At 40.8% G+C, this 18790-nt stretch overlaps 1 protein-coding gene across 1 annotated transcript; it reads left to right on the top strand.

Moving 5' to 3' along the window:
- Window positions 1-5287: 5287 nt before the first annotated feature.
- On the top strand, window positions 5288-17154 carry CNDP1 (carnosine dipeptidase 1). Its single transcript, XM_075024287.1, has 11 exons — window positions 5288-5365; window positions 6179-6322; window positions 7948-8110; window positions 9192-9280; window positions 11225-11425; window positions 12858-12942; window positions 13520-13680; window positions 15079-15243; window positions 15431-15572; window positions 15978-16125; window positions 16980-17154. The coding sequence occupies exons 1-11, from the start codon at window positions 5288-5290 to the stop codon at window positions 17083-17085; spliced, it is 1482 nt and encodes a 493-aa protein (XP_074880388.1). The 3' UTR covers window positions 17086-17154.
- The last annotated feature ends 1636 nt before the right edge of the window (window positions 17155-18790 follow it).

Here is an 18790-nt window from a genome sequence, read left to right as displayed (position 1 = left end):
CAGTGAGCAGTCAAGCTCAGGAGATTTTCTTAGGTAAATAGTGAATTACTTCTCCTCAGTGGGCACAGAGTGAGATACTACTTCCTGGGAGAAATTCTTCTCCTTAACAGAAATGTATTCTTCTTTTTCTTTTCCAGTTTTCAAATCAAAGCAACAAACAAAAGCCACCTCTTTTCTCTATGTCCTCCAAAATACTATTGTAAAGCAGCGACACTTATCAGCAACACTGAAGTGCTTTCTGACGCTGGGATTCCTGCTAGGATCTGGGACTTCCAGGGAGAAAAGGAGGAGGAAAAGGAGATGGGAAAATTTCTCATGGCTTGATATGGTAGAGATTTGGATCCTACTTGGATTACTATATGATAGACAAGCAGACTTAAGCATCTAAACCAAAAGTTAATCTTTAACTTCAGAGTAACCATTTATAACTTCAGAACATATCGGTGAACTGAGATAAAAATGTCCCTGTTCTGCAGGCGCGAGAGGAGATCCTTCCAGTTCAAGCTCTCATCACCAGCCATAAAGGCAGCTACAAAACAAGACCACAAAGAGGTAAGCACTTTCTTTTTTTAATATCGTCTGTATTACAGCAAAGCAGAACCGCTAAACGGGGTCTCGCTTTTTTCTCTAAGGGGTCAGCTTGAGCAAGGGCAGGGCTAGTCATTACTATTCTCCAAAATGCCCTTAAAGCAGCTCATATTGCGACACTTTTTAAGAGCTGACTGCTGGCAACAGCACTGGGCGTTGCAGTGTTGCCTGCCAGCAAGTGCCAGACCTTACCTATGCTTTCCACCAAACATTTTCATTGCTGTTACACCGTTTATTGGATTAGGTGCCATTTCTTTAATCGTCTTCAAATGCGGTCAGGCTCTGTGAGCGGGCGTTCATCCCCCTGCAGGTGCCTGCGTCTCTGCAGCTCCTGCTCATTGCTACGACGGTGGCTGCATGTGGTCAGGGCTGTGCTTGAGAACTGCCATGGGAAGAGTCATCCTCCTTCTCTTCCTCCTCCTCCTCCTTCTTGTCCTCCTCCTCTTCCTCCTCTTCTTCCTCCTCCTCCTCCAAGAGTCTTACCTTGTCAGCTGGAGAGGTGACTGAGGCTTGGTTGCCTGCTTCCACCAAAGGTAGGCCACTTATCAGTGAATGTTGTTAACGGAGGCTAAATAATAACCCAGTTATCTCTGTTATCTTCCTTGATGGTGATTGCTTAGGGGGAACATTCCTTTCAATGGAACCCACCATTGGTGTGGTAAAATAGCTCCTACTGCCATACAGGTCTTTATCTCCTTTCATGTCAAATGGTCTTTATATTATCTGCAAACTAGGCAACTACTGAGTTGTTTTTTTCTCTGGGTTGGTTGCAAAATGTTCAATTTTCATTGGCACCCCCCCAACCCCGCACGCCTCTCAAATGCTGCATTGCAGGGAGGAAAGCACGGGAGGCGTGCGCTTCAGGAACGGCGAGCAGGGCAGCAGAGCATGTGCAGGAGCTGCTTCTCAAATGTTTGTAAGTTTAGTTGATATTTTGTCAACGAGCCATCCTAGTTAAAGAATCAACTTGGATTTTTTGTTAAATCGCCACTGAAGAACACTAAGTTTTCTTTTAACAGTACCTAACGAGATGGGAGGAAGTGAGACACAGAATGTTCTTACTACTAAGGAGCGAAGGAAGAGAAACTGCATGCCTGTCATGCATTATTTCTAAAAATAGTCATACTACATTTTTCTATAAAGTAGCAACTGCTCTTTAAAATGAGATCAAATAAAATACACTTGAAATTGAACACTGAAGTCTTTGTTTGATATTTCCCCCCACAGGCTTTATCATCCTTTCAAATCATTTTTCCCTTCCTCATAACACTGAGCTATTTTAGCCTTGCCTGAAATCTTTCTTCTGCTTTATTAAACTGACTCCCTTTTCTACACAAGCTTTCCCAGTCGCAATCCAAATGCTTTTGAGCAGCATTGTCTGTGTATTAGCAGTGCATTAACATGAAGTTCCATTTGCTACTCCCCTCCCTCCCTCAAGTATAGCACAACATAGCTGCTACCTAATTTCTTGTCTGAATTATTAGTATTTGGTGCACTCTGCTAATCTGCAGGACTGCGTAAGTATCTCCTCATGTTCATTTTCCCAACTTTGCCACTGTTCATGCTTATTTTTGTTTATGAAAGCAACTATTTTTGTGGTATTCTATAAGCTTTTCTTGAAGTCTGTCTCTGTTTCTCAGAATTATTTCAAAAATTCCTAGGATGCTTTGCTTGCTTGAATGTTTGGGTTTTTTTTTCCTTCACAGCATTTTAGTTTCCTTGTTTCATTTTCTTAAACAGTTAAAAGCTAATGAAACATGACTTGAAGACATACATCTCTTGTCTGCATCTTTCCAGGTCATTTGTATATAATGTGAATAAAAAGCAGAAGATACCAGCACCACAGCACACTTTCCCTGTATAAGCAGCCCTTTTGTAATTCTGACCTTCATGTAAAATTAAAAGACATATGTTTCTTCAAGTCATGATCAGGTGCCAGCTGTATGCTTAGAATTCAGCAAAATTGAATACTTGAACAGAAAGAGGGAAAATTATATAGGGTGGAGTCACTGGTACTTTTCCATTGCATGAGCTTGGTTATTCTAGCAGCCATGTTCTGACCTGTGTTATGATCTTCCTTGTTCAGGTGCAGCATACCCAAAAGGTGTTGTTTTTATAAGTAACTGAACCTGGAAAAGCCTGTCTGGTTTTCTATGGTAAGGTTAAATTCAGTGGTCTCTGTTGCAAATGTTTTCCAAATCAAGGTTTGGAAATGGCAAGGTAGACAGAATGAGTGAAATACATGTGAAACTGAGGCATGTAGCAGGCTTTGTGATAAATGAAGGTAATGGCCCTAAAGTCTCTCTAGGTGAACATCTGATTAAAATCCTCACATGCTGGGATCTCTCGACCTGCGTGTTGGCAATGCCTATGGCAAGACTAGGATTTATCCCGCTTTGGGATGAATGACCACACTGCACAATGCCTGTTCCTATCACTCCCTTCTGGACTTGCGGTGCCTTGCAATTTTGGGAGCTCCTCACAAAGGTACCCGTCATGGGTCCCATCCTCTCTTTGGCCCATGTGGGAACCAGCTCCCCTCCACGAGACCCAGCGTGGAGGTGGAAGACACTATGTCTGTAATAAGGACCAGCGTGAAAGTAAACTTTGCTCTCCCTGGGACCCACCGCTTGCTAAAGCGAGACCGAGCAACGTCACACAAGCAGAGCCATTGCCTGGTCCCCTAAAAGCACACAGCAAGAAGAAGAGAAGCAAACACCACAAATAGCCTCCATGCTCAGCTTTTACTTAATACTCATCACCTCCCTGTACCTTGGGCCCCTTTCGGACATGACCCACAGTGTCTCAGCTCAGATGCCCTCCTGTATCTACCCAGGCACTGCCCCAGCAAGCGCCAGCATCTCCTCTTTGTCAGGAAACTCTATTCCTTGGGGTTACCCAATACCCATACAGACTTACCACCACCCCAGCCTGGGACTGCCAGTCTCTATCCAAAGTTGACTACAACCTAAGCTACCAAGCCCCAAAACCTCATTCTCTGCCAGCATCTTTGCTGCTAAATCCCAGAAGCTGCTTTGTCTCTTCTGAAATGTCCTGATTTTTTATTTTTTTTTCATGTTTGCTTCAAAAATTCCTGTAATAATTGGTTTAGGCCAAATAGCTGCTGCTGTGACTGGTGATGTGACTATTTGAAGGGGATGGTTAATTAGATCCACCTCTTGGAGGTAGGATTCACCTTTTTACGGAGAAAACAATGTGAGAAGAAAATGCTACTTTGATTATCAGTTACGTTTGTGGGTTTTTTTCCCCAGCAAGTATTAGCATTTAAATAATACTCCTACATTTAAATAATATGCTTACATTTAATCTTTCTGTCCTAAAAATCCCACCCAAATTTGGATTTCCTTGTCTCGGTTAACAAGTCATCTCCGCAGCAGTGCTTTGCATCTTCACTCTCCTGCAAAACTGGCGTTTGGTCTCTTCAAATACCAGTGTTTCCAGCATCAACAGATATCAGGAACAGGACACTGGGGATTACATCTAGTGTCACAGGCCTTCTCAAAGCTTTACTTCAGAGAGTGACCTGTGTCACGGGCAATGTGGGTGCAACCTTGCTTCTAAGGGAAGGTTGGAAAATGGGGCCCATCCTTCATACAGCCAGGATCTCCAGCCGCAGTTAACAATGTTTCCCTCCTCTTGTTCATCACACTTGGGTTTTCAATCTTTCCTCTCTGTCAGAGAAACATAATTGAAATTATTAATATTACCATAGCCTATCACCTTAGCAATGCATCAAAGTTAAGGAAATAGGGATGGACCTGCAACTGCACATTTTGTTACCAGTATAGAGTATTTTTAGAATCAAAGCGTTGGGTTTTGACCTTGGAGTCCATCCCATCGCCCAGCCCAATACAGCAGCTATTCTGAATTTAGCCCAGTCAAGTATTTAGTCATCCAAGTATTACTCTGCTAACAGCAATTCAAGAAACTACAGCAAGAACTTCAAGGAAACAGGAAGGGAAAACTTCAGGAAGGAAGAAAAACACTTTTTTAAATCTTAGAGTTTTTAAATCTTCACTTATCTCGTCAAAAACAAGATGGCAGAGAAGTTTGCAAGTACTAAATGACTTCTACTCTTATCAAGTGTTTCAGTATTGACACTGTTCTTATTCAACCACAAAAGCTATTTGTTGTCTAATACTCTCCAGTGTCAGGATTGTTCTCCCTTATTCATGTAAAATGTGCAACGTGTGTCAGTGAATCCATTTTTCTCCCTCCTTCTGGAAAGGAAGAAAAAAAAGATGAGTCTCCTGGGTTGTTGGTGTGTGTTGGTGTTTGCAAGTCTTCCCCTGGGGCTGTCTTCCCAGAATGTACAATTTGAGGTTTGTGCATTGAAAATTGATGCAGTGAATGTTTCTTTAGAAAATGGTTCCCCTAATTTACCTATAAAGCAGATATTTACAGCTGCTCACTCTTGGGTCATTTTTCCACTTTTTTTTCTTTCAGAAACTTGACTATGAGTCAATTGAAGGTTTTATGTGATAAAATAATTCAGGTGTGCTTCCTCCTGGCTTGAAGAACTTAAATGAGACTTAAATAGGCTCAGCACTTTGCAATTGTCTATCCTTTCTAGCACCAAAAAGAAGTGTTTATTGCAGGATGTCTCTAACGTGTTGAATTTTATCCCTGACTTTCAGATAGCCTCCATCTCAGCCCTGTGCTACTCCCTAAGGCGGTAATGTCCTCCTCATCCTCTTCAGAGCTGGAGCTGGAGATCTTCCAGTACATTGATGGACATCAAAGTGATTTCATCAAGGTAGGAACTAACTATATTGCGGGACGGGTGCCCCGGAGGCCTATGCTCTATGTGCCAGGTGGGAGTTTGCCACTGAGGTAACGAGCAGGGTTCCAGGTCTGGCAGGATGTGTGCCACTGGTGCTTCACAAAGCAAGGCTGCGAGGGGACGGTCTGTGCTGGGGACCCTTCAGGTGGAAGAGGGATTAGCATGGACTTCCACAAACCCGATGGCTGTGGGCATCCTTTGAGTGTGGGCAGAGAGAGGTTCCGCTGAGCCAAAAATGCACCTGCGTGGGAGAAGCAAGCCAGATAGGATGCTCTCGCACTTGCTTTACATCAGAACTGATTTTTGTAGGTTTGCTCTTGACAAGGAGAGGAGTCTTGGTCCTAGGCTGGCTTGTGCTTTCATTTGAATCAGTTCCTTGTGAAGAGGCAGAAACATAATCGGTCCAGTCAGTATCAGTTATGCTTTAAAGCTATGAGCACCTCTGAATCGTCATGAGGATCACCAAGGTAATTTGTACATAATGCAATTTCTGCAATGCAAACCGGTCAGCGTCTAGTTCACCTCCTCTTCCACTGGGTTTTAGATCCACGGTTGACAGTGCGAATGTCTAAGCATGGGCACCCTCCCTGTTTAGAAAATCAGGACTCTCAACCCTGGGGACCCATCTAAGCAATTCCTCTCAATTCTGAAGCCTTATAGCATTCATGGCATTGCTGTGGCGGGATAAAAACGAAACCATCTTCCGATGTGACACTTCTCATGTTTGAGGGCCAAACGCTGCAGCATCCTGGGTGATTTAACTGCATTTCTCTCCTCCCTGCGCAGGATCTTAAGGAATGGGTGGCTGTGCAAAGCGATTCTGTTCAACCAGACCTGAGGAAAGAAGTAATACGAATGATGGTGTTGGCAGCAGACAGACTTGCAGCGCTGGGAGCCACTGTTAATTCAGTAAACCTGGGGTCACATCAGGTGCTTGTCTGATTCTTGCATTTAAAACATCATATCTGCACATGTGGTCTACCTATTACATTCAGTGTGATGTGTATGCATATGTATGTTATGACATACTGATATTTTTGGTAGCTAGGTAACAATTTATCAATAGTCCTGTAGCCACATGATACCTGCTGAAATCAGTCCCTCCTCAGACTGAGAACAGACTTGGGAGACCACACAGACAATTCAAATGCAAATAGATGTTCTCTGCATATCAGGGCCAGTTTGATGCTTTTAACTGGAGGGAAGCAGTCTGCAAAATTAAAAGGCCCGAGTTTTTTTTTTACCAGGTCTTGTTATTACATTCTTCTGAGTAATGATGCTTGATAGTTAATGCACTGTTTATCGCCAAAGTGTCTATATGAGGGAGGTAGCTTTTATAAGAAAAATGTTGCTGGGCAGAAAGGGCTAGTTATCTCAAGCATCATCTTTGGTTTTGAGAGCTTCTGACAAACACTCCAAGCCATTTTCTTAATGAATGTTGGAAAGCAACAGGCAAGAGTTAATCTCTGAGAAATCTTTGTCTCTAAATTACTTACCTTCCTGTAGCTGGCGGCACTTTCCTGCCCTGGGCTGTTAGATTTCTACTCTAACAGGAATTTGGAAGTTCACTAATAGAGTTTCCCTTTTGCTTCCTGTGAGGCTTCTGGGAAGGATTGTGAGTCTTAGCACAAGGACCTTGCAGCACAGCAATACTTTAATATTAAGGCTATATGTCATTTAATAGTAGTAATGAATGCAGTTAAAATTAAAACCTTAGCATGCACTTGGCATGCAGTTATAATTGCCAAAATATATAGCAGCAGTCTGTGTCGATAGCAGACTACTCTGGATTACCTGTTGTTGGAGTAGAGACCAGAGCCACTTTTCTCTGCCTAGGGCCAAAATATTGTTTCACAAAATGAGTTTTTCCTTTGATTGCTTTGCAAGAAGCAGCTACGCTTTTGGGTTGCAACAGGGCAATGCAGACTGATATTACTGGTGAATACAAGGGAAGTACACACATTCCTGCACTTCTTATTTCTCTCTCCTGTGAGATACCCAGACTCTCTTGGCCAATGTGGAGATCTGTTCTGCACATTACAGGATTAGTTTTAGAGCCTTAACCTCTTTTCAAACCAGTCCGAAATAGCTGCTGCCGCCTCCTGCCAGAAAAGCTTTATTTTGTTTCTGTATTTGAGGTTACAGACCTCCTGCCCTCCATCTGTGGTGAAATCAAACCCCAAATTAGTTTGTGTGGCTTTTGACTATTTCAGTGTCACAACATATGCTTTTGTCACTACAGCACACAGTCAGCTTTGTCTTCTCCAGTGCTGGGAAATAAGAGTTTAGTAATGAGGGCATTTATGACAGTAAAATGTTAGAAGAGCTTCATAAAGTCCCTGCAGAACCTAAACAGGTGAGGAGAAATATCTTAATTTCTCTGGGGAGGTTAGAGCTGGATTCAAAGTCAGACTTGTGCACCTGATCAAATCGGAGCCAACTGAGTATGTAGAAGGATTTTCAATACTGAGAATTCCAGGGTTTTTTAATAACATTTGTGAGTTTCCAAAGGTTTGTTTTTCTTTAGTTGCTTTTTTTTTAACATTTCTGCACAGTTGCCCAATGGTCAGGACCTCCCACTGCCTCCTGTGATTCTTGGAGAACTGGGGAAGGATCCACAAAACCCCACTGTATGCTTCTACGGTCACGTGGACGTGCAGCCTGCCAAAAAGGAAGATGGCTGGAAAACTGACCCTTACACGCTGACTGAAATCAATGGTGTGTACCCGGTGATAAGTTTTGTATCATTGTTTGAATACACGACAGATTCTGAGTGGAAGGAGGCTCCCTGTATATTTAACCAAAGCACGACGACTTCTCCCATGGAAGTCTTTGGGGCAAATCCAGCAGCTTTGAGTCGTGAGACCCATCAGCGATTGCCTAATATTTGGTGTGGAAGAGCCATGTGAGGTTAATGCCGCTTTCTAGAGCATCCAATAGAGAATCCCCTTCTGCTTTAAAAGTCTTGTTGGGTTGTTGCATCAACCATTATCCTCCCTCGCACTTCTCCTTCTTGCTTCGTGATCCGTTAGTACCTCCGCCTGCCACGCTGGAGCTAAGGAGCATTCGTGGTGGAAGAACGCGAGGCCCCCCCTTAATGTAATTGTCCTTCCACTACAGCCAGCTGGACACGAAAAGCTCCGCTCACTGAAGGAACAGAAATGACGGGTAGAGGGTCAGTGGATGAGTAAGACCCCAAGAACTCAGAAATCCTGATTCCTAGGCCCATGCTATAACCATTAAGTTGCCCATTCCACAGGTTGGGACCAGTTCCAAACAGCCTTACTGGGGTAACTCGGTTTGCCTCCAGAAATTTATCGCTGTTCATAAAAGTGCAATCTGTCCCTGTACATAACTGTACGGTCAAATGCTTAAAAAAAAAATTACGTACCTAGACTTGTAGCTTCATACGTCTACTGTGGTATTTATCTGTGGGGTCTTTGCTGCTTGTTCCCTGGGCTGGCTGATGTATACAGAAGCTGCATATTGTGCAAACTCTTCAGGCATGTCTGGTGTGAACAAACAACTCCTAAGAACAAAAGTGAAGCTCAGAAATTGACATGTAACAGAAACCACAATATGATGTATATAAAAGGAAAAAAAATTTTTAAAAAAGGGTAGCAGCCCATTGGAAACACCCATCACCTTTTTTAAAACAAGTCACTGAAATCCCGACTCTTTTGATACTTCACTTGACATACCACTACAGCTTCTGTGGCAACAGGATTTTGCTGATTACATTGAAGTGACAAGAGAAGTTTCAAAGATTTCTTAAAAACTTTCCTCTTTTTTTTTTAAGGAAATCTCTATGGGCGTGGAGCAACAGATAATAAAGGACCTGTCCTAGCTTGGATAAATGCAGTGGAAACATTTAGAGCTTTGAAATTAGTAGGTATCAATGAGGACATTATTATTATTATTATTATTATTATTATTATTATTATTATTATTATTATTATTATTATATCTCTGGAGGGATGCATTTACATTCCTGTGAGTTAGATGATATGTCTCTGTCCCAACAGACCACATACATCTTGAAATATTAGCTTATTTCCAATGCTATATACAGGGCACTAGTCCCACTCCAGTAAGAATCTGTGCTTGAGCATTTCTATTTTGAACAATCTGTATGCAATGTAAATATGGTATCGCTGTCATTGCCATTCAGAGGAAACCACACGAGGGGAAGCATTCAATGTATAATACATACATTAAACAGCTTTGATACCCTATTCTCTTGGGAGCTTTTAAAATGGCAAAATAACATACATCACAGGTTGGTCATGAAGACTCATCTCTGCTGTTACATTCTGCTGATCTTTGATTTTGTCTACCTACAAGTTACCTTCAATTTTTGTGTATGTATGAAGAGAATAAGTGTCTAAAAAGGCTCGTATGTAATAGGCTATTCTTTCAACAACGTATTAAATTTATCAAAGCAAATGTTTTGAATGGGTACAAATATACTCGCTTAGAGACTGACATTTCTCCAAAAGTCAAATTTTGCCTCAATGACTACAATGACCAACATAGTTATCTTCAAATCAGTCTGCATATTTAATAATTTTGGGCTAGTTGTATCCCCATGCAAAGCTAAACCAACATATAGTCTAAGCTTATAACTTGGTTAGCAAGCATCCTTTAAGGTGAATTTGCATGACACATTTTGTTAGATTGCTAAGAAACAGTTTGTGCCTCTTTTATGACATTACGGCACAAATTGAGTGTTAAGTCTTGACTTTTAAAGTCCTTTTGCAACCTTCTGAAAAAACGGTGTTTTTCTTGCATCAACAGTACTGAATTGACCTCAGCGTCTCTTAAGTGCTAGCAAACACACATGTTATTTGCCTACAAATTAGCTGTTGTAAGTGGATATGGTTATGGGGCTGTCTTTCTGTATCTTTCCAGTTTTTCAAATCACTAATAGCTATTCTGGCATTTTAACAAGCAAGCAAAAAGACATCTTTGTCATTTGAAGCCTTTCCCTAGAAAACAGCACAGACCATCAAACAATACTCATGAACAGTTTGTGGTCGTTCGATGAACCATTGGTGAACCCATCCATAACACACGTTCATTTAATTCTACGCATTTGTTCCTGCATTTAATCTGAGCATTGAATCAAAAGAGAAAACATCTTAAAACCTGTAATGAGAAAATGAATTGGAATGGGAAACTAAGCTCAAATTTATTTCTCCTATGGACATGTCAGCATTTCTAACTTGCACTATGCCATAATAAAAGTTCTCTTAATTACCCTTGGAAATGCATCCTTACGAACTAGCAGGCAAACGAATTCATGAGTGCTAAAAGGACAATTATAGTAGAATCACCAGCAGCATTTTTACCGCCATGTGAGTAACTCTGACGATAGATAACGTGTTGGGAAAACCACAGCAGTGGACCTCTGACAGTGGTTCCCACATGGGCACTAACAGTGGAAATACGAGGCAGGAAATTTTCTGTGAAAATGCAACTGTTATTACACAGTTAGAATTTCCAAAGCAATTAGAATATTTAATAGCACTGAGAGAAAGCCCATTTAATGAGACAGTCCAGCAAGTTTTCTGAAATCACAAAGAAGGAAAAAAAGGTATCACTTATTCTCCTTCAAAAATGAAAAGTAGATAAAAACATGAGGAAAAAAGGTTTTTTGGGAAACTGTCTGTCTATCACTGCCCTTTCTACTGAAGCAAGCTATATATACCATGTCATTCTTTTGCTAACACAATGTGTACTGCAAGCCAGTCTGCTTCTGATTGTAAATATTTTTTTTTTTATTTTTGAAAATGCTTGTTCCTTACACAGACTTCTCTAATGTTCATTTAGGCTATGCCAGTGAACTTCAAGTTTGTAATTGAAGGCATGGAAGAAGCAGGGTCCTTGGGGCTAGAAAAGTTACTCGAAGGAGAAAACCAGTGCTTTTTCTCTGACGTTGATTATATCGTGATTTCGGACAACGTCTGGCTCAGCAACAAGAAGCCTGCCCTTACCTATGGGAGTCGGGGAAACGCCTGCTTCCTTGTGGAGGTAAAGGACAGAGGTTCATTTGAGCTGGGCCCCTGACCAGAGAGCACTGATGTACTTGTAATCACATCTACATCTGCATGCAGAGAAAGACTGAGAGCAAGCTTAATATTTACAAATACAGAGCTTTCTTCCGTATCCTTTCTGGCTTGTACAGATTTCCCTCCTCATTTCAGTTCAATTAGCCTTATTTACTTTCATTAACTTCTCTTCAATCATCATTTCTCCACTTCCCTCTCTCCCCTTGACCCCTTTCCTATCCCATTACTCTCCTGTCACTCTCCCAGTCTTTCCTCGTTACCCCCTCCGCACACCAACTCCGTTCTTTTGCAGCATCGTCCTCACACCCCTCAATGCTCTCACTCCAAAACCACGTCTTCTGCTGCTCTGCCCTTTTGCAGCAGATACTGCTTACTGCAACATATCTGCCTCAAAGGGACTCCATTTAGTTGGATCCCCAGGCTTAAAAGCCACACAAAATTTTTGTAACCATTGGCAGAAGCAAATAACGGTGCGCTGTAGTATATTTAGCAGCCAATATGAGCTACTGTGAAATGAAAAGCAGAAATTTCTCACCTGGAAACTTCCTGATGAATCATAAAAGGAATTCAGAGAGAAGATTAAAGAACTTGAGAACTAAAGAAAAATCTGCATTAACCTTCATGTCTGAAAAAGAATGAAATTTGTTTTTAACCAAAAGAGCCTCGGCAGCCTTGATTCAATTCTTCTATGTCTTGCTTAAGAAAAATGATGCTATTAAAACATCAAAAATGATCTCTGCCTGCTACCAGACACTTGGCTGTAATGAGGTTTTGAGAAGAATAAACAAGTTCGTTGCAGGAAAATAGTTTATGATAAACCTGAGTATGAAAATGTGTCTGGAAAAAGAACCCATTTAATAAACCAAATGCCTCTCTCTATTCTAAAGCCTTATGATTCAAGAGACCTCTAAATTCTTATTTGTTGCAATTTGGAATTAAGGTTGGACATATATTTTCTTAATGCAAAACAAGTAAGGTTCTTTCTTGCCTTTGTTATGAAGATTTTGCATTAAATAAAAAGGATAGAGAACTTGAAGAATTTATTCTGCAATATTAGGAACCGTAATATGCAAGTCTTTCGCTTAGAATGTATTTAATCTTACTGAAGCAAAAGAGGGGATGGAGAGGGACCTTTGCTCTCAAATACCTCTAAGTGCTATAGACAGCTGAATTTCTCTCTCCAGTGGTTAACAACAGAGCTTTATCTTGTCTTCACCAAAGCAGATTGTTCCTGATGTGATGTTTTCTGTTTTATAAATAGAAACATATAATTGTTTTCTATTCATTTGTGGCCCCGTTTTAAGAAAATGAAGCCACCGGTCGCTGCGGAAAACAGACCCTGGCAGAAGAATAAGGTAGGGAGTGTTTATATGTAACCAGTGTTTTTGGTACAGGTTGAATGTGGCGGCAAGGACCTTCACTCTGGAACTTTTGGAGGCATCATTCATGAGCCACTGACGGACCTGATAGCTCTGCTGGGTAATAACACGCATCATTGCTCAGGAGTAACTGGGGAGCAACAGGTAGCAATCAGCCTAACAAAGATCAGTGCTGTGTTTAATTGACCCGAGTAAGGCAAGTCTAATTGAAGCAGGAGTCCCAGATTTCCAAATCTCAGCATAGCTATGGTGGCAGCAGCTGAGGAAGGGAATGTCCACAGTAAGGCCAGGTCCTCGGACATGTGCCTGTCAAGCTGATGTCAGTCACGCATCGGTCAAGAACGTTTAAGGATGGCCAGCAACTTGAATACATACACATGTAGTGAAACCTGACTTTTTAACACTGATTTGTATCTCAGTAGGATGATGTCTTCATGTCGGCAGCTGGGCTGACGCACCACACGCTACACACGAACAGCAGCTCAATGGTTTTCTTAATAAATATGAAAAATACATCAAGTTAGGTGCCACAACTTGACGGATGCAAACAGTTGTTAGTAGTTAGTTGTTAGGCTTACTCATTCAGTAAAGAGTTAGGTAGAAGGGAAAAGGTGTTATGGCTGCCAAGTGGAAGAAATGGGTCCCACTTGTACTGGTATCTCTCTCTAATTTTGTAGACAGCCTTGTGGATCCCACAGGTCATATTCAGATCCCTGGAATCTACGACAGCGTTGCTGCCCTGACGGAAGAGGAGAGGAAATTATATGAATCGATTGAATTTGATCTAGAGGAACATAAAAAGAATAGTGGTGTGAAAAAATTCCTCTATGGCACCAAGGTAACATAAAAACCTGTATAAATGGTCAGCAGAAAGAATTTAAATCACCTATTCATAGTATTTATGTATAAAGCCAACCTAAAAGATATTTTCAGTCAATGGCAAACTCAAAATAAAATAAAGGAGCACAGACCATTAAAAGGTAAATAAAATTAATCTGCTGAAAATGTAAGCTACTGCACCTGGGGAAAGTGATCTGAAATACGAATAATCAATGCAAAACTAACAGAATTGCTCCCTCTTCCTTGCACTACCACTTCTCTTACCCATACCTAACCAGCCAAACAAAATAAGCATTAAAACCCCTGCATCCAGGTTACATAGTAGGAAAGAAGTTGTATTCAGCTCTGCAAAATGGGAGGCAGCTTTAGGCAGATGTGCTTTGGGTGGTTTTTATTTACTTAATTCAGATTTTGATGTCTGCTGAGCATGCCAAAAAAGGACCCAAAGCTATAAACCTCTCTGCCAGCATTTAAAAATTATATCCTAAATAAAAACCAGCAGGTAAAGGCTGGCTCAGAAAGATGTCTCTGCACAAGAGTGGCAGCTGGGAGAAAGGAGACAAGTGATTCGTTTTTTTATCACTAACGTAATTATAGTGGTATAAGCTCTAACAGGGATGCTTTTATTTCCATGAAAAAGCTTCCAAATTAGCCTAAGCTAGACAGTAATAATCAGTAATACAGAAGTATAATGTAACTATGCTATATAAGTTTTGATGCTTTACCTATATGAGGATGAAGTGGTGCAAATTTTATACGTACATAAAGCTCCAGTCTCGTAAAACTGGAGTACAAGGAAAGGAGCAGTGCCCTGGGGTTCTACATGAAGACCAATTTATATATTTCTCCTTTCTTCCTTAGAAGAAACATTCCTTTTTTTTTTTTTTTTAATCCTCCTTACCTTCTCTAGAAAAACAGATCAACTTGGTTACTGAACATTATCATCTTAGCTATTGTATTATTCAATGCTCATCAGTAGAATTTCTTCCCTGCTATCATCTGGGAGGGGTCTGGCTAAACTGATCACAGGTTTCTCCTGTGAGAATTTCCGAGATCAACAGATGGTCAAATCAGAAGTTGTTCTGATTTTTCATCACATTAGAAAAATTTATTTCCAAGATATTTTAAAACAATGCTCCACTTTTCTTGTTGTGCATAAAAAGCTGTTATCCAAATATTTCTAAAGGTAAACAAAGGTTGACTGAAAGAAGTAGTATTTTTTAAAATTAAAAGACATGCACATGCTTTTAAATGACAAATCAAACCTCTTTGAAATACAAAGGTCTCCAAATACAAATTTTTAGGATGGAAAAATCTTGTTTCTTCATATCAATTTATACAAATTGTGAAAGGCTCCGCTGTCATCCCTTTTATTTTCAATGTTATTTTTTTGAAGGAAGAAATACTTCTACACCTGTGGCGTTACCCTTCTCTCTCTATTCATGGGATTGAAGGAGCTTTTCATGAACCAGGAATTAAAACAGTCATTCCGTCAAAAGTCATTGGCAAATTCTCAATCCGTCAGGTCCCCCACATGGACCTTTCGGTTGTGAAACGACAGGTAAGAGTCAAACCTTTTCTTTGGCCTCTACGGTGTAAACTAAGTCCCTCTTAGCACCTCACAAATTTACACCCAAAGTAGTAAAGTGAATGTTTCTAGTATTTATTTGTTTCTGAGAGCAGAAGTGGGCGTAAGCTTGAGTTGCGAGAAGAGGAACGCTTCTGACTGCAACGTGCTCTCCCCGCAGGTGGTGGAGCACCTGGAGGGTGTCTTTTCCAGGAGGAACAGTCCAAACAAACTGAAAGTGTCTATGCCTTTGGGTGCGAAGCCCTGGCTTGCTGATGTTAATGATCCGCTATACAAAGCAGCAAGAAGGGCAATAAAAAAAGGTATGTTCCTTCTTTTTTTCACTTCTTAATGCGTCTGCAGGCGTGCGGGGGAATTGTGCTCATCCATAGGGCAAACGGGTTTTCCCAGTTCAGTGCTACAGCCACTTACCCCTATGAATCTTACTGATTTTGATAGAACAACTCAGCCGCACCTTCCTCCACACCTTGCTGAATTGGGGTGTATTTAATAGAAGTAGCCAAAAGACCTCATTTGGTTTCTTTGTGTACTGATAGGAAGCCAGAGATTTGTAGAGTGCAGCTGACTCATGAAATCAATTGGCTACACACTCAAAACAACGTCTACTCAGAAGCTCTTAATGTCAGCTATCTGCTCAAACATATGGTAGCAGAAGAAAGCACCTTTATTTCATTTAATAATGAATTAATTCTTCCCATGTGTTTCAGTTTTTGGAGAAGATCCAGATTTTATTCGGGATGGTTCAACTGTTCCTGTTGCCAGAATGTTTCAGACTATAACGCAGAAAAGTGTGATCATGTTTCCGATCGGAGCAGCCGATGATGGGGAGCACTCCCAGAATGAGAAAATAAGCAGGTTTCTTTTGTTTGTCCATTTGTGCTATAAGAGAAGGGGGGAGAACTGGAGTCCCCTGGTACCCACGAATAAGCACAGCCAGATGGGAAGCTTCGCTGTGCACTGGACATTCCCAAATCACTGTCTCTGGCAAACTTGTCGCTGTGCCAAGCAGACAGCAAAATTCCCAACCTATTGCGTACCGCTGTGCACTTTTCATGGAGTGCCTACTCAGCCCTTAACAACATCACATTGGCAATTTTCATTTCACTACCAATGAAATTTGCCTCTGGTCTAAATGACGATGATGCAGACAGGCACTCTTCCGTCACAGCATCCATTTTGAAGTATGCCAGTTGGATGTATGCAGGCTAATGGTTAAGTAAGGATTTTGATGGTTTTCTGTGTAAATGGATATAAAGGTGTATTTCTGTTACAGTGACAAGAAGTAGTGTAATTATATCAAAATTAGCTTAAACTTGGCACTTGTGCTCATTCTTTGAGGCACCATGGTAAGACACTGTTCAGCATGTTGCCTGAACGTTTGTGCAGCTTGAGTCAAGTCATGCTGAGCTCGAGGAACTGGAGAATCCTACAATTATTCTCCAATTATTTTTTTGTTTCCCCTCAATATAGCCTCAACCCTTATGGCTACAGACAATAGTAATTAGGGGACATAACACCAGAAAGAGTTTTCTCAGTGAATCCTTCAGAGGAATGCCAGTTGAAGGATGTCCAGAATTTCTGTTCACTGCGTCCTTCTTTTGGATGACCAATCTTGCAAATTCCTCTGAAAACTTCACCAGGCTATACTGCTAATTTGAAGAGTAGAACAGCCTGACAGGGCTTCATTCTCTTTCTTTCCTTCTCCACAGACACAACTACATTGAAGGAACCAAAGTGTTTGCAGCCTTTTTCCTGGAGATATCAAAGCTACATCGACACTTACATGAAACTTCCAACATGGAGATTAAGAACTGACAGACCACCACAAGAAAATTAGCAAAGCACTTTTTTAGTCTTAGGCTTTCTAACTTCCCAATCTGGAAAAACATATTACATATTCAGTGGGTCTGAATTGGTGGAAAAAATAAATGCCATGCTATTACTTGGCATACTACTAAATGGCATGCATTTGTGATCCGGTCAATCAAGTGATCTTATCCCTAATGCTATAAAATAGGGTTAGGGATAATTCATTCTTGCTGAGTGGAATATGTTACATTTTAGTTTTAAAATTCAGGGCAGAGGAAATTTTTGCATTTATTTTATTAAAATTACTTTATTTGTGTTTTGTAGTATCACCACGTTCATGCTGCCTCGCTTGTATTCCAGTTTCTGAATATGAGCAATACACAACACTGTAGTTTCGTCTTAACTACATACAAAATTTCATTATGTAATTGTCTGAAGAAAGATTCACTATCAAGTTAATCTCTTCCCTGTCCTTCACAGAAGGCTGTAAGTAGGAAATGCAGTACAATTAGCTTGCTGAATTTGATGTGAAGACTCGCCTATGAACATCCATTTATGGGAATAATCACTGAGGTCAATAGAACTGCAATAGTAAATAAACATTTCCAGGTCCAGATTCTGCTTTTTCCCCCCATTTAGTCCAAATCTGCTCTAATTGTGCTGTAAGCACAGTTTTAGGAATCACTACATAATATGTTTCCTTCATGTGACTTTCTTTTTGTACAATAGAAAAAAGTTTTTGTAAACATCTGTTCCAGCCAAAGTCTGTGATCAGAAGGGCATTTTTCCACCCAGTTAGCAACTGGTTGTTAATTACTTTTAAAGCATCAGTTTACATTGTTCTAATTATCAAAGGCAAATGACATATTTTGAAATGAAAACAATAGTTGAGAGCTCTGTTTGCTGTTTAGGCAAAAAACCTAGTACAAATCACACAGTTCAAATCTGTATTTTTTTAATTTCAAAATGTGATTTTTACCATAACAGGTAGTTAATTTGTGCAAACAAAACAACTGAACCAGATTTAACCAAAAACTTAGTAGTGTTATCCCTACTGCTAAAACAAATGACATAAATTACAGAAAGTAGTTGCTATCTTTCTTTTCTCTCCTGCTATTTCCCTGCAAGAATAAAGGTGACTAAGAGCATAAGGTGTGGATGTGGAGTCTCTAGAAGGGAATATTGTACCATAGATAACTTGTATGAACAGCTGATGCGAAAAGTTATCAGGGTAAAAGCCTTAGCTGAATTACAAAACATAAACAAACCAACCTCTGATTTTTAGTAGCTCCCCTGCAATCCCTAGGAGCTGGATGAAAAAGTGCTGGCCTTTTAAGAGATCTGGGAACAATAATAATCCCGGATACTTGGGTTTCAAATCAGGTTCTTGATAAACACCCCTTTTCAGACTTACCCGGGGCTGTGAGGCTCGCAGTTCAGCTGTAAGAGCTGGGGAAGGCTGATGGCTGCTGACATGTTCAAGGGCAAAAGGAGGACCCAGCTCAGTCTCTTACTCGTGTTGGCTCTGCGGACTGCATAACCACAGTGTAAATTTTGGTGCCCCTTTCAAGAGAGAGGACTCCAAGACAAGGACCAAGCTTCCAAGACCAGAAAACTCCAGTTTGCACGTCATCAACTTGCAGATCAAGCCCTCTGCAGTCTCGCAGCTCCCTTCACCTGCTGAAACCATTTTGGAACCAGCACGGTAAGG

The sequence above is a fragment of the Buteo buteo genome, chromosome 3 (genome assembly GCF_964188355.1).
Source record: "Buteo buteo chromosome 3, bButBut1.hap1.1, whole genome shotgun sequence".
Classification (NCBI taxonomy): Eukaryota; Metazoa; Chordata; class Aves; order Accipitriformes; family Accipitridae; genus Buteo; species Buteo buteo.
The sequence above is the reverse complement of the archived record's forward strand: the minus strand, read 5'-3'. Positions and strand labels throughout refer to the sequence as shown.

What these genes read in the sequence shown, in the direction of transcription:
- CNDP1 (XM_075024287.1), top strand. Translation starts at nt 5,288, where the DNA reads ATGTCCTCCTCATCCTCTTCAGAGCTGGAGCTGGAGATCTTCCAGTAC. An exon ending in ACGCCTGCTTCCTTGTGGAG is followed by an intron (nt 11,426 to 12,857) that starts GTAAAGGACAGA and finishes TTTTTGGTACAG; the next exon opens with GTTGAATGTGGCGGCAAGGA. An exon ending in CAGAATGAGAAAATAAGCAG is followed by an intron (nt 16,126 to 16,979) that starts GTTTCTTTTGTT and finishes CCTTCTCCACAG; the next exon opens with ACACAACTACATTGAAGGAA.